This window comes from Rana temporaria, chromosome 5, assembly GCF_905171775.1.
Source record: "Rana temporaria chromosome 5, aRanTem1.1, whole genome shotgun sequence".
Classification (NCBI taxonomy): Eukaryota; Metazoa; Chordata; class Amphibia; order Anura; family Ranidae; genus Rana; species Rana temporaria.
The window spans coordinates 329,729,086-329,741,311 of NC_053493.1; the positions used below are offsets into that span (position 1 = coordinate 329,729,086).

Below are 12,226 nucleotides of genomic sequence, written 5' to 3' on the forward strand. Positions count from 1 at the left end.
TTCATAAACAATTGACTTAGTAATTCCCGTTTCCTCTGCAATTATTCTGATAGAGAGCAGTCAGTCAAAAAGAACAGAATGTGGATGCAGTGAGGTCTGTTCTTAACCATGACCGATGGCTCATGATTGCAGAGGAAACGAGAAACGCCAAGTAAATTGTTCATGAAATCGTTACTCAGGATTTGAACATGAGAAAGGACACTATTGGTGTCATAGGGCAACATTTTGGAGTAGCCCTTAATAATTCCTCCCCTTTCCCTCAATGAGAAAGGACACCATTTTGGTAGTGTGGATAACCTCCAAAGAGCCACTAGGCAGGCTCTGAACATCATCCCACTTGAAGATTTCCAGGGATGCTTTTTTTAACCAAAAATATGTAGAAGTATACATATTGGTCTAAACTGAGAAAGAAATTTGTTTTTTTATTTTTACTTTGGGGGATATTCATTATAGCAAAAATTAAAAAATATATATATATTTTTTTTCAAAATGGCCGCTCTTTTTTTGTTTATAGCGCAAAAAATAAAAAAAATAGCAGAGGTGATCAAATACCACCAAAAGAAAGCTCTATTTGTGGGGAAAAAAGGACGTCAATTTTGTTTTTGTACAAAGTCGCGCGCCCGCACAATTGTCAGTTAAAACAACGTTGTGCCGAATCGCAAAAAATGGCCCAGTCATTAAGGGGGTAAATCTTCCGGGGCTGAAGTGGTTGAGGAGACAAATGTTCAATTGTAAAATGTTTCAATAAAAATCATTTTTTTTTTTAAATATTATTCTCATTACTTTCTGGACACACCTTGTATATCTACAGTTTATACGTCTATCAGTTGTTTGACTAATTTTCTCTTGCATGAACAGCAATATAAATCCTTATACTATTGGAACAGTTTAATATTATTACTATTCATTTTTTTTAATCGTGTATATTTATCTCCTTTCTTATGCATAGCATGCATAGCATTTTATGTTAAAAAGTGCAATTCTCAAAAACTTTCAGAGCTGCCCTACCAGTTTATATATATATATATATATATATATATATATATATATATATATATATATATATATATACACATACATATATACACATATACACATTATATATATATATATATATATATATATATATATATATATATATATATATATATATTTTTTTTTTTTTTATAAAAACATACAATTTTTACCTACCCCAATTTATTTGTCATAGAGCTTGCTCCACATCTGAAGAAGTCACTTGTCGCGTGACTGGTGCTCAATTAATTATCGTTTTCCTTTTTTTTTTTTTAAAAAAGAGGCCTACACTTTTTCAGAAATATTATTTCTACATTCTTGTCCTTTTGAAGACTCCACCCACCTACAGGCATCTCTGCTATCCCATGGGCGTTTTTGTTCCTATATATCCACTTAAGGAATAGGAATATTTGTGATCATTTGGTGCTACCCAGAATGTTCATCCAGGTAATCCTGGAATATACAGTACATACATGTTACTGAATTCTCTGTTCTGTTGAATTAGCTGCTGGATTACTATATTCCCGTACCATTCCATAACCATAGTTTAAGCTGGTTAAAAATTAAAAATCACAGTAAATATATAACTAGCTTATTTCCCCACAGGGACTGTTATATACAAAGTGCATAATTTAGAGAAAGTTATACTTTCTCCGATATACTGAGCAGGTAATCCTCAGAATCCATGATGCAATCAGTCCATTCTTTGCAGAGATCCATGATTGGGGGTCCTGTTCCACCATATTCTGGAGGTAGGATATTCTCAGAAAAGTGCTGGTGTAGAGTTGGTATGTAATAGCTACCATGCATATGAATCTAAAAAAACAGAACAAAACAACTGGTCAGGCTTTATAATAAAGTTCTGGCTTCTTGTGAACTTGTGACCAATTGGAACGATGGTCTACATTACATTGTTCCTTTTATTTTTATAAATAGATGGATTTTATGGGGGAAAAGGCATGACGACGCATGATGTCCAACCCCTTCACACAAAATGCACATACCCATATGTCCTTTGGTTGAAGTGGTTATATTGGGGCCATGGCTGCAGTCATGACCCTGGTATGAAACTTTTCAACCGGAGATGCTCCAAAAAGTGCTGAAAGTTACGTAAAGAGTTAGAAAAACCTATAAAGGTCTTTAGCTTTCCTTCAGGTTAGCCCCAGACAAGTCACCACAACTGTTGCCTATTGGTTGATTTAGCCCTGGCACAGGTAAATTACAGCATCAAAAGAAGTCTATGGGGCTGTAATGCACCTGATTGGCCAGGAAAGGGAAGATTTGTGGCTTGGGATGTAAACAACAGAGGCTGCAGAAGTCAGATCTGGTTAAATATGCATCTGAGAACAGGGGTGGGTAGGATCGGGTAGCTGAGGGCAAAAACAATAAGTGCACTTATCCTTTTAAAGTCCTGGTACCCAACAAGTGGCTGTGAAAAAGCCAATTTGTGGGTTCACTTGGGGGATTTCTAGCAGATGGGGAGCACTGATGGGGGCTGCGACTCTGAGCAGGGCAGGTGTAACTGCTTGGCCAAGGAAGCTGCTGTGATGATTGGACACACTTAGTTTTCTTCTTGTCCAGCATGCAGAGTGAAAACCAATTTACCCCATCCCCACAAGCAAGGTGGATGGAGGATTTCTCCCTGCTGCATCATTGTATTCTGGGACTCTCCGCTAGTGGAATACACTGAGCATCGTCCGCAAGCACTAATCGATGAACGTTTTCCAGCCTTACTGATTGACTGCTGTCAAACAGATAGGGCCACACACAGGTTAAAATTCATCCGGACGCTGCTCTAGCCGTTTATACCCACCTTAAAGAATATGTAAGCCCAACATTTCATATTACTGATATGTGCCTGCTGTACCATGTTAAAGGTGCATCTCATTAAAATTAGAATATCAAAATGTTAATTTATTTCAGCAATTCAATTCAAAAAGTGAAATTCATATTTTATATAGGATGTTACACACAGAGTGATATATTTCAAGCATTTCTTTTTAATTTTGATGATTATGGCTTACAGCTAGTGAAAAAAAAAATCAGTATCTCAGAAAATTAGACCATTACATAGGACCAATAAAAAAAAGATTTATAATACAGAAATGTGGTCTTACTGAAAAGTATGTCCATGTACAGTATAGTATGCACTCAATACTTGGTCGGGGCTCCTTTTGCATGAATTACTGCATCAATGCAGCGTGGCATGGAGGCGATCAGCCTGTGGCACCGCTGAGTTACTATGGAAGCCCAGGTTGCTTTGATAGCGGCCTTCAGCTCATCTGCATTGTTGGCTCTGGTGTCTCATCTTCCTCTTGACAATACCCCACAGATTCTCCATGGGGTTTTAAAGTCAGGTGAGTTTTCCTGGCCAATCAAGCACAGCGACACCATGATCATTAAACCAGGTTTTTGGCAGTGTGGGCGGGTGCCAAGTCCTGTTGGAAAATAAAATCAACATCTCCATAAAGCTGGTCAGCAGAGGGAAGTGTGAAGTGCTCTAGAATTTCCTGGTAGAAGGCTGCGCTGACTTTGGACTTGATAAAACACAGCGGGCCAACACCAGCAGATAACATGGTTGCCCAAATCATCACCAACTGTGGAAAATGTTGCATTTTATTTGTAAATCAAGGTCCCAGAGTCTGGGGGGAGAGTGGAGAGGCACAGAATTCAAGTTGCATGAGGACCAGTGTGAAGTTTCCACAGTCAGTGATGATTTGGGGAGACATGTCACCTGCTGGTGTTGGTCCACTGTGTTTTATCAAATCCAAAGTTAGGGCAGCCTTCTACCAGGAAATTCTAGAGCACTTCACGATTCCCTCGGCTGACCAGCTTTATGGAGATGTTGATTTTATTTTCCAACAGGACTTGGCACCTGCCCACACTGCCGAATGTACCAATGTCTGGTTTAATGATCATGGTATCACTGTGCTTGATTGACCAGCAAACTCACCTGACCTAAACCCCATAGAGAATCTGTGGGGTTTTGTCAAGAAAAAGATGAGACACGCCAGACCCAACAATGCAGACAAGCTAAAGGTCGCTATCAAAGAAACCTGGGCTTCCATAACATCTCAGCAGTGCCACAGGCTGATTGCCTCCATGCCACGCCGCATTGATGCAATAATTCATGCAAAATGAGCCCCAACCAAGTGCTGAGTGCATACTATACTGTACATGGACACACTTTTCAGTAAGACAACATTTCTGTATTAAATTGCCTTTTTATTGGTCTCAAGGAATATTAAAATTTTCTGGATATACTGAATATTTGAGTTTCACTTTTTAAATTGAATTACTGAAATAAATTAACTTTTTGATGGTATTGTAATTTTATGAGATGCACCTCTACTTGTATGAGAAAGTATCCCATTGTCTTTGTATTGCTTCCTTTATGTAAAATCACTGGTGTTCTTGCCGGCCCCTCTGCTTTCCTATCAAGAACTGAACACACTTTGGTTAGTTCTGCAAGAATGCTGAAAACTCAGCCAGTTCTACTCCAAACCGCCTCAACCCTCAGCCATTCACCGGGAAGTTTAGTTATGGTTTAAGGTTTTGGTACCAAACCATAGTGAATATATACATAAATATTTTAGATTACTTACCCGTTCTTTGATCTTGTCAGGTAGGAACGGCCTGATTAAGGCATATACTGGGTAGAAGAATAAAGGCTCGTTTATGAAGTGTATTCCACGAACTTTAAGAGGGAAAGAGTCCTGAAAAAAAATAATTAAAAAACTTCTAATTATAATACACACAAATCCATGTACCCATGTGCTGGCCAAAGACCACCAAAAGATATTTTTTGTTTTACACTACAAACTAAAATGTTGTCCAAGTTAAAGAGGATCTTTACCCTAGAAAAAAATATATATATATGTTTTATATATATAGTACAGACCAAAAGTTTGGAAACACCTTCTCATTCAAAGAGTTTTCTTTATTTTCATGACTATGAAAATTGTAGATTCACACTGAAGGCATCAATACTATGAATGAACACATGTGGAATTATACATAACAAAAAAAGTGTGAAACAACTGAAAATATATTTTATATTCTAGGTTCTTCAAAGTAGCCACCTTTTGCAGCAGACACATCTCTAGAACTGTTAAGAGGAGACTGTGTGAATCAGGCCTTCATGGTAGAATATCTGCTAGGAAACCACTGCTAAAGAAAGGCAACAAGCAGAAGAGACTTGTTTTGGGCTAAAGAACACAAGGAATGGACATTAGACCAGTGGAAATCTGTGCTTTGGTCTGACGAGTCCAAACTTGAGATCTTTGGTTCCAACCCCCGTGTCTTTGTGCGATGCAGAAAAGGTGAACGGATGGACTCTACATGCCTGGTTCCCACCGTGAAGCATGGAGGAGGAGGTGTGATGGTGTGTGGGTGCTTTGCTGGAGACACTGTTGGGGATTTATTCAAAATTGAAGGCATACTGAACCAGCATGGCTACCACAGCATCTTGCAGCGGCATACTATTCCTTCCGGTTTGCGTTTAGTTGGACCATCATTTATTTTTCAGCAGGACAATGACCCAAAACACACCTCCAGGCTGTGTAAGGGCTATTTGACCAAGAAGGAGAGTGATGGGGTGCTGCGCCAGGTGACTACCTCTTGAAGCTTATCAAGAGAATGCCAAGAGTGTGCAAAGCAGTAATCAAAGCAAAAGGTGGCTACTTTAAAGAACCTAGAATATGAAATATATTTTCAGTTGTTTCACACTTTTTTGTTATGTATAATTTCCACATGTGTTACTTCATAGTTTTGATGCCTTCAGTGGAAATCTACAATTTTCATAGTCATGAAAATAAAAAAAACTCTTTGAATGAGAAGGTTTGTCCAAACTTTTGGTCTGTACTGATATATATATGTAGCACTGACCCCCGAAGGAGCTGCTGGTTTAATTTGGGCCTGCACTCTACCAATAAACCCCACTAACTTGGCTCAATCCCCTTGGCACAGCTGTGATGCAATGCAATACAATACAATGTAAGACAATACAAAATACCTGTATTATAACCCCAGGATCCACTGACTGCACTTGGAGTGAGAAAAACAGTACGCCACAACAACTGGATACTTAACCAGAGATATATTTTACTGTGAAATATGCAAAGAAGTGATTACAGTAATTGTGCTGTCATCCCAACGTAAGACGACAGCACAATTGATTTAAACATAAGCTATTTGAAAACAGTATACATAAATATTTTATACCTGGGAGCTCCCCCTACTTTATTAGCTATGCGTGAGATCTCACTTAAAGTACTTAGTCTTGGATCTTCTTTCTTCGCTAGCTAAAGTGATTTGTAATCCACAGTTTTGATGAGTCAAATTGAAGTGAAAATGCTCCTGGTGTAACTGCAACAACTATTTTAAAATCGCTTGAAACGTCAAATTAGATAGGCCTCAAGCCTTCTCAGTTTAAGTTCCTCTGTGGAACTATAAATCCCAGTGAGGCCTGTATATGAGTCTAACTGCGTGTAAACTTAGCAAACTGTGGGTCGTGACCCGCTCACCCACTGGATCGGAGCTCCGGGTAGTAACTTTTGTTCAGGGTCCTGTGACTGCAACTTTCTTCTCCGTCAGCTCTGTTCAGCTCCGCTGGATGGATCCGGTTCTCCGATGCTCGGATGAGTGTCTCTCGGTCTCTGCAATCCGGCCACTGTCCTCTAGCTCTCCGAGCTCAGCCTTCGCTCCCCAGCAGCTCGACATCAGCATCCAGAAGGCTTTTTGTTTACACTCCTGTCTCCCCTTGTCTCCAAGGCAACCAAAACCCTCAAACAAACATCTCTCTGCATTACCAGTATTTGGTCACTAGATGGCTCCAAATACTTAAACATAGCAATGTCCATAGACGTTGTATTAAAGTATGCAAACACACATCAATATACAAGAATGTCAGCGCTACACACTCCCCCTACTTTATCTCTTTGGTCCTCCAAAGAGGTTCAAATTGCTAACTCTATTCTGCATTTTAGCCTCTATACGGTTATACAATACAGACAGAGGAGCTTCCCACCAATTGTCATATGATGGGGAGCTATCCTGTGCACTCACAGATGATACTACTGTGTCTGGTACAGATGTGCCAAGGGGTGAGGTGGGGTTGTCCCTTACTGAATCAAAAGTAGAGGGACCAGACAGTTCAAGGTTTCTTTTGCTGACAAACTGAGATGCTTCAGAGCATTCGCCCAATGTATCATAAGTCAGTCTGCGTAGTGGGCGAATGTCTCTCTTTGCACTTTCGGGGTATCCATTCCTTTTTTACAAATGTCGTCATCCCTCCTCTCAGTGACTAAAAATGGAGAGTAAATAAGAGTACTCGGCTCTTCTGCAAGATGAGTTGCCGGCACAAATTCTGGGGCCTCTGCCCTGAGAGTTCCGTTATTATCCTCCTCTACTTCTGAAGAGATATCAGCATCTGTTTCTGAAGTTTCCGGAGGCCACAGCCAACTCATCTCCACTTCCTCATCTTCATCTGTAGAGGGTGCAAGCTGAGATCTGGTTATTGGCCTACACACATCGGTGGATGTGGATGGGAATTCCTCCTCTGTGCTTATCCTGACTGCCTCAGTGAGAGGTAAAAGGTGATTCCGATGCCAGGTTTTTATTGGCCCAGTGTTTCCTTCTGGCTTGATTTCATACACTGGGAGCCCTGGAAGCTTCCTACACACAACATAAGGCTGTGATCTCCAACGATCAGCCAACTTATGCTGGCCTGGGATGCCTAGATTCCTCAGCAAAACCCGGTCACCTGGTTGAAGATCCTGAACTCTTACTTTCAGGTCAAAGTTTCTCTTGTTCCTGTTGACTCTGGAGTTCGAGGTGGCTTGAGCCTGCTCGTAAGCTATCTTCAGGCTCCTCCGCAGCCTGTCCACATACCCTCTATGGGAGGTCTCTGATGTGTGATCCAAGGAGGAACCAAAAGCCAGGTCCACTGGTAATCGGGCTTCACGGCCGAACATCAATCTGTAAGGTGAATACCCAGTGACGTCACTTTTGGTACTGTTGTAGGCATGAACCAGTGCAGTAATGTGTTTACTCCAATGGGGTTTCTGTTCTGCAGTCAACGTCCCCAACATATTCAGGAGAGTCCTGTTGAACCTTTCCGGTTGAGGGTCCCCTTGTGGGTGATAAGGAGTAGTCCTGGACTTTTGTATGCCTAGTAGATCCAACAGTCTTTTTATTAATTTGCTCTCAAAGTCCCTTCCTTGGTCCGAATGTATCTGTTGAGGCAAGCCATAATGGACGAAGAACTTTTCCACGAGAGTCTTTGCTACTGTGGTTGCTTGCTGGTCTCTAGTAGGAAATGCTTGGGCATAACGGGTAAAGTGATCTGTTACCACCAAGATGTCCCCCTGCCCACTCAGATCGGATTCCAAACAAAGAAAGTCTATGCAGACCAGGTCCATTGGTCCCTGGCTCTCCAAATGGCCCATTGGGGCAGCCCTCTGGGGCAATGTCTTTTGTTGTATACACCTGAGGCAGGAATGACAGTAACTCTCCACTTCTTTCCTCATGTGAGGCCAGTAGAACCTGTCCCTTACTAGTTGGAAAGTCCTCTCGGCTCCCAAATGACCATGATGATCGTGTAAAGCAATCAGTACCCTCTCTCTGTGCTTTTCCGGCAGGAGCAGCTGCCACTTTGCTTCTGGATCATCAGAGGGGCCCCTTCGGTAGACCACCCCTTGTTGCAACTGCAACTGATCCCATTCTTTCAGTATCAGCCAGGCTTCCTTCTTGGGGCTCTTCTGCAGCACATCAGACTGTTGATGTTCCAATGCCTTCAGCACCAGCCCACACAGTGGATCTTCCTCCTGATCTCTCCTGAGATCCTTTCTGAATAGCTTGGGGAGATCCTCTTGTACAACCTGGGAGACGTTGCAATAGCACCTGGGTACTCCCGCTGAGGATACTCCCACTTCTTCAGCTCTGGCCCCACCTCTCCCGTGTAGACTTGTCCCTTCACAAAGGGCTCTTACCCCCTCTGGAGTAAGTTGAGTCCAGTCTTCTGATGGATTTCGGGGGTCATGAGGCCTTCTTGATAGAGCATCCGCATCTCGATTATCAACCCCTGGTCTGTACTTCAGGCTGAAGGTAAATGCCGAGAGAGCAGCTAGCCACCTGTGACCGGTGGCGTCCAGCTTTGCAGTGGTGAGCAGGTATGTGAGGGGGTTGTTGTCCGTCTTTACCACGAATTCAGCCCGTAAAGGTAATCCTTCAACTTGTCTACCACTGCCCACTTCAGAGCCAGAAATTCAAGCTTGTGAGTCGGATAGTTTCTTTCGGCAGGAATCAAACTTCTGCTCACATAGGCGATCGGCTGCAGATGCCCTTCATGCTCTTGATAGAGCACTCCTCCCAGTCCGTCACGGCTGGCATCCACATGCAACTCGTATGGTTTGGCAGGGTCTGCATAGGCCAAAACTGGAGCAGTGGTAAGGCTCCACTTCAATTGTCTGAAGGCTTCCTCACATCCTGGAGTCCACTGGTCCTGGATGGACTCTTTCTTCCTTCTGGGCCCTTCTTTTGGCTTCCTTGACTGATCTGGGCTTACACTAACTTCTTCCTGTTTCTTCAGGAGCTCAGTGAGTGGGTGGGCTATTTTAGCGAACCCCTCCACGAACCTTCTGTAGTACGAACAGAAGCCTAAGAATGACCTGAGTTCAGTCACGTTGGTGGGCCTTGGCCAAGAAGTGACAGCTTCTAACTTCTTGGGATCGGTTGCCACTCCCTCTTCAGACACAATGTGTCCCAGGTAATTCACTGAGGGCTGGTAGAACTGGCATTTTTCCATAGAGAGCTTCAGACCTTCATCATGAAGTCTCTTCAGGACCTTCTCCAGGCGTTCTTCGTGCTCTTCCAACGTTCTTCCAAATACTATGACGTCATCCAGGTAAACTAGTACTTCAAGTAGGTTCATGTCACCCACTGTTTTTTCCATCAACCTCTGGAACGTTGCTGGGGCCCCAGACAGGCCTTGCGGCATCCGGTTGAACTCAAAGAATCCGACTGGGGTGATAAAAGCGGTCTTCTCTTTGTCTTCAGGGCACATGGGGATCTGATAATACCCACTCTTTAAGTCTAGCACACTGAACCACTTCGCTCCCGACAGGCTCTGCAGAGCATCCTCTATCCGAGGTGTGGTGTACTGGTCAGGAATGGTCCTCCGGTTCAGGGTCCTGTAATCGATACATAGGCGTAGGGACCCATTCTTCTTCCTTACCACCACTATTGGGGAGGCATAAGGACTCCTGGACTCCCGGATAATGCCAGTACTCTTGAGTTCAGCCAGTTGTTCCCTCAAATCTTCCAGATCTCCCAATGGGATTCGCCTAACCCTTTCACGAAACGGCTTGTCTTCCTCCAGTCGAATTCGGTGGGTGGCACTCTTTGCCAAACCCACATCAAATTCACTTTTTGAGAAAGCTGCCCTCCATCTCAGAAGTTGGGCTTTAGCTCTTTCTCTCCATGCAGGAGTAAGAGGCGTATTCTTTGGGCAGAATTCTTCTACAGGGATTTCTGCTGCTGGTCCTTCCGTCGAACCACATGCTGTGACTGGAGTTGCTGGGCTGACCTGTCCTAACAGTAGTCTGGCTGGCACCCTCACTGGCACAGCTGCTGTGTTGCGGACACTGACTGGAACTTTGCCGTGAGTCCTCTTCAATGCCCTGGTGGGCAATACTTCAGGGATAAGTTCTAACCCCTTTTTTTCTTCCTGGCTTGTATTTTCAAGGACAATGAAAGGACCTGTTTTTTTCCAGCTTAACTTGACAGAGGCTCTCAAGCAGACTACTTCACCTGGCTGGACTAACCTCTTTTCCCTATCCAGGAGCCAGATTTTTCCCACTCCCTCTTCAGGAGCCTCTTCCTCCTGTCTAAGGTCTCGGTATGTCTGGGCCAACATTGGATGTATTTTAGTGGGGAGGGTCCCCTTCTGCAGCACAAGCGGTGCAAGTAGCCTCCTCACCAAGTCAGTGTTCGTCCCAATGATGAGGGAATTTTTGTCAGCCCCTGGGGGACGAGGGCACACTATGGCCAAGGTGTCGAAAGTCTCAGCCTCTCCTGCTGTACTTGGGTCGAAGGTGAGTCTGACCGGCAGGTAACCATCATATGGGAAGTTCTGGGTGCCTAATCCCCATATCTCTAGTTCCTCCAATTTCTGTAATGGCAGGTGCTTGAGATGTCTGTCATAGAAATCCCTGTAGAGCAAGGTTACTTGGGCTCCAGTGTCCAGCAGGGCTTTCGTATAAATCCCCTCTACTTGGATGGGAACAATTGGGGAGGGTCCCACTAGCTTGGGGGGAAATCCACTGATTGCAGTACCTTTGACCTGCCTGGTGGCTTGTACCTTCGCCTTTGGTTTTGGGGGTCTCTCTCTTTTCCATCCTGGCTTGTTGGTGACCTCAGTGGTCAGGGGTATATGAGTCGGTGTGGAGTTCGCTATTGCAACCGGGCGCCCAGTTGACTCCTTCACTGGGGCCCTCTGAAGTTTTTCCCCCAGTTGTTTGGATTTTGTTTCAGTTACTGGGCTTGGGCACACTCGCCTGAGATGTCCTACTCCTCCACATTTGAAGCAGACTCTCTTTGTTTATGGTCGGAGCCCTACGGCCGACACGGACATGGACACAGACTGACTAGGACTCACAACATACAATGGACCTGAAGTGTGCGCTGGCCCTAATGGACGGTACGCCAGAATAAGGGGGCATACCCTGTTAAATGATAAATGTTGTGGAGAGGAATGAACCTGGGAATTCCTGTGAAATGGGATGGGGAGGGTGGGCGAAGTGCGCCGGAAGTCTCGTGCTGAGACAGGAAGCCGACGGAGCCCGGAGGGAGGCGAGGAGATTATATAGGCTCCCCGGGCTCCTCCCATAAACACAGGCCGCTGCTCGGCCTTATTACTTATGGTCGGAGCCCTACGGCCGACACGGACATGGACACAGACTGACTAGGACTCACAACATACAATGGACCTGAAGTGTGCGCTGGCCCTAATGGACGGTACGCCAGAATAAGGGGGCAAAACATTCAGGTAGGGTTATAGTTTTATTGAGTCAGAACATTAGTGAGCAAGTATGGCGAAGGCTTGTGCCATCTCCGCCTGAGGGTCAGGAATGTACCTAGCGAAGCAGGCAGACTTCCACCTGCCTAGCTTCTTAATGATATGGTCGGGGACCCCGTGTCGCGAGGCGGTTGA

General features: G+C 44.1%; 1 protein-coding gene across 1 annotated transcript in view; it reads right to left on the bottom strand.

The window, feature by feature from the left end:
* Positions 1-1,288: 1,288 nt before the first annotated feature.
* TTPA (alpha tocopherol transfer protein) overlaps positions 1,289-12,226 on the bottom strand; it is a 71,856-nt gene continuing 60,918 nt past the window's right edge. Inside the window, exons 4-5 of the mRNA XM_040354269.1 lie at positions 4,620-4,730; positions 1,289-1,830 (exon numbers count right to left, since the gene is read on the bottom strand). Coding sequence (XP_040210203.1) covers positions 1,657-1,830; positions 4,620-4,730 — 285 coding nt within the window. The 3' untranslated portion in view covers positions 1,289-1,656. The remainder of the gene's footprint in view (positions 1,831-4,619; positions 4,731-12,226) is intronic.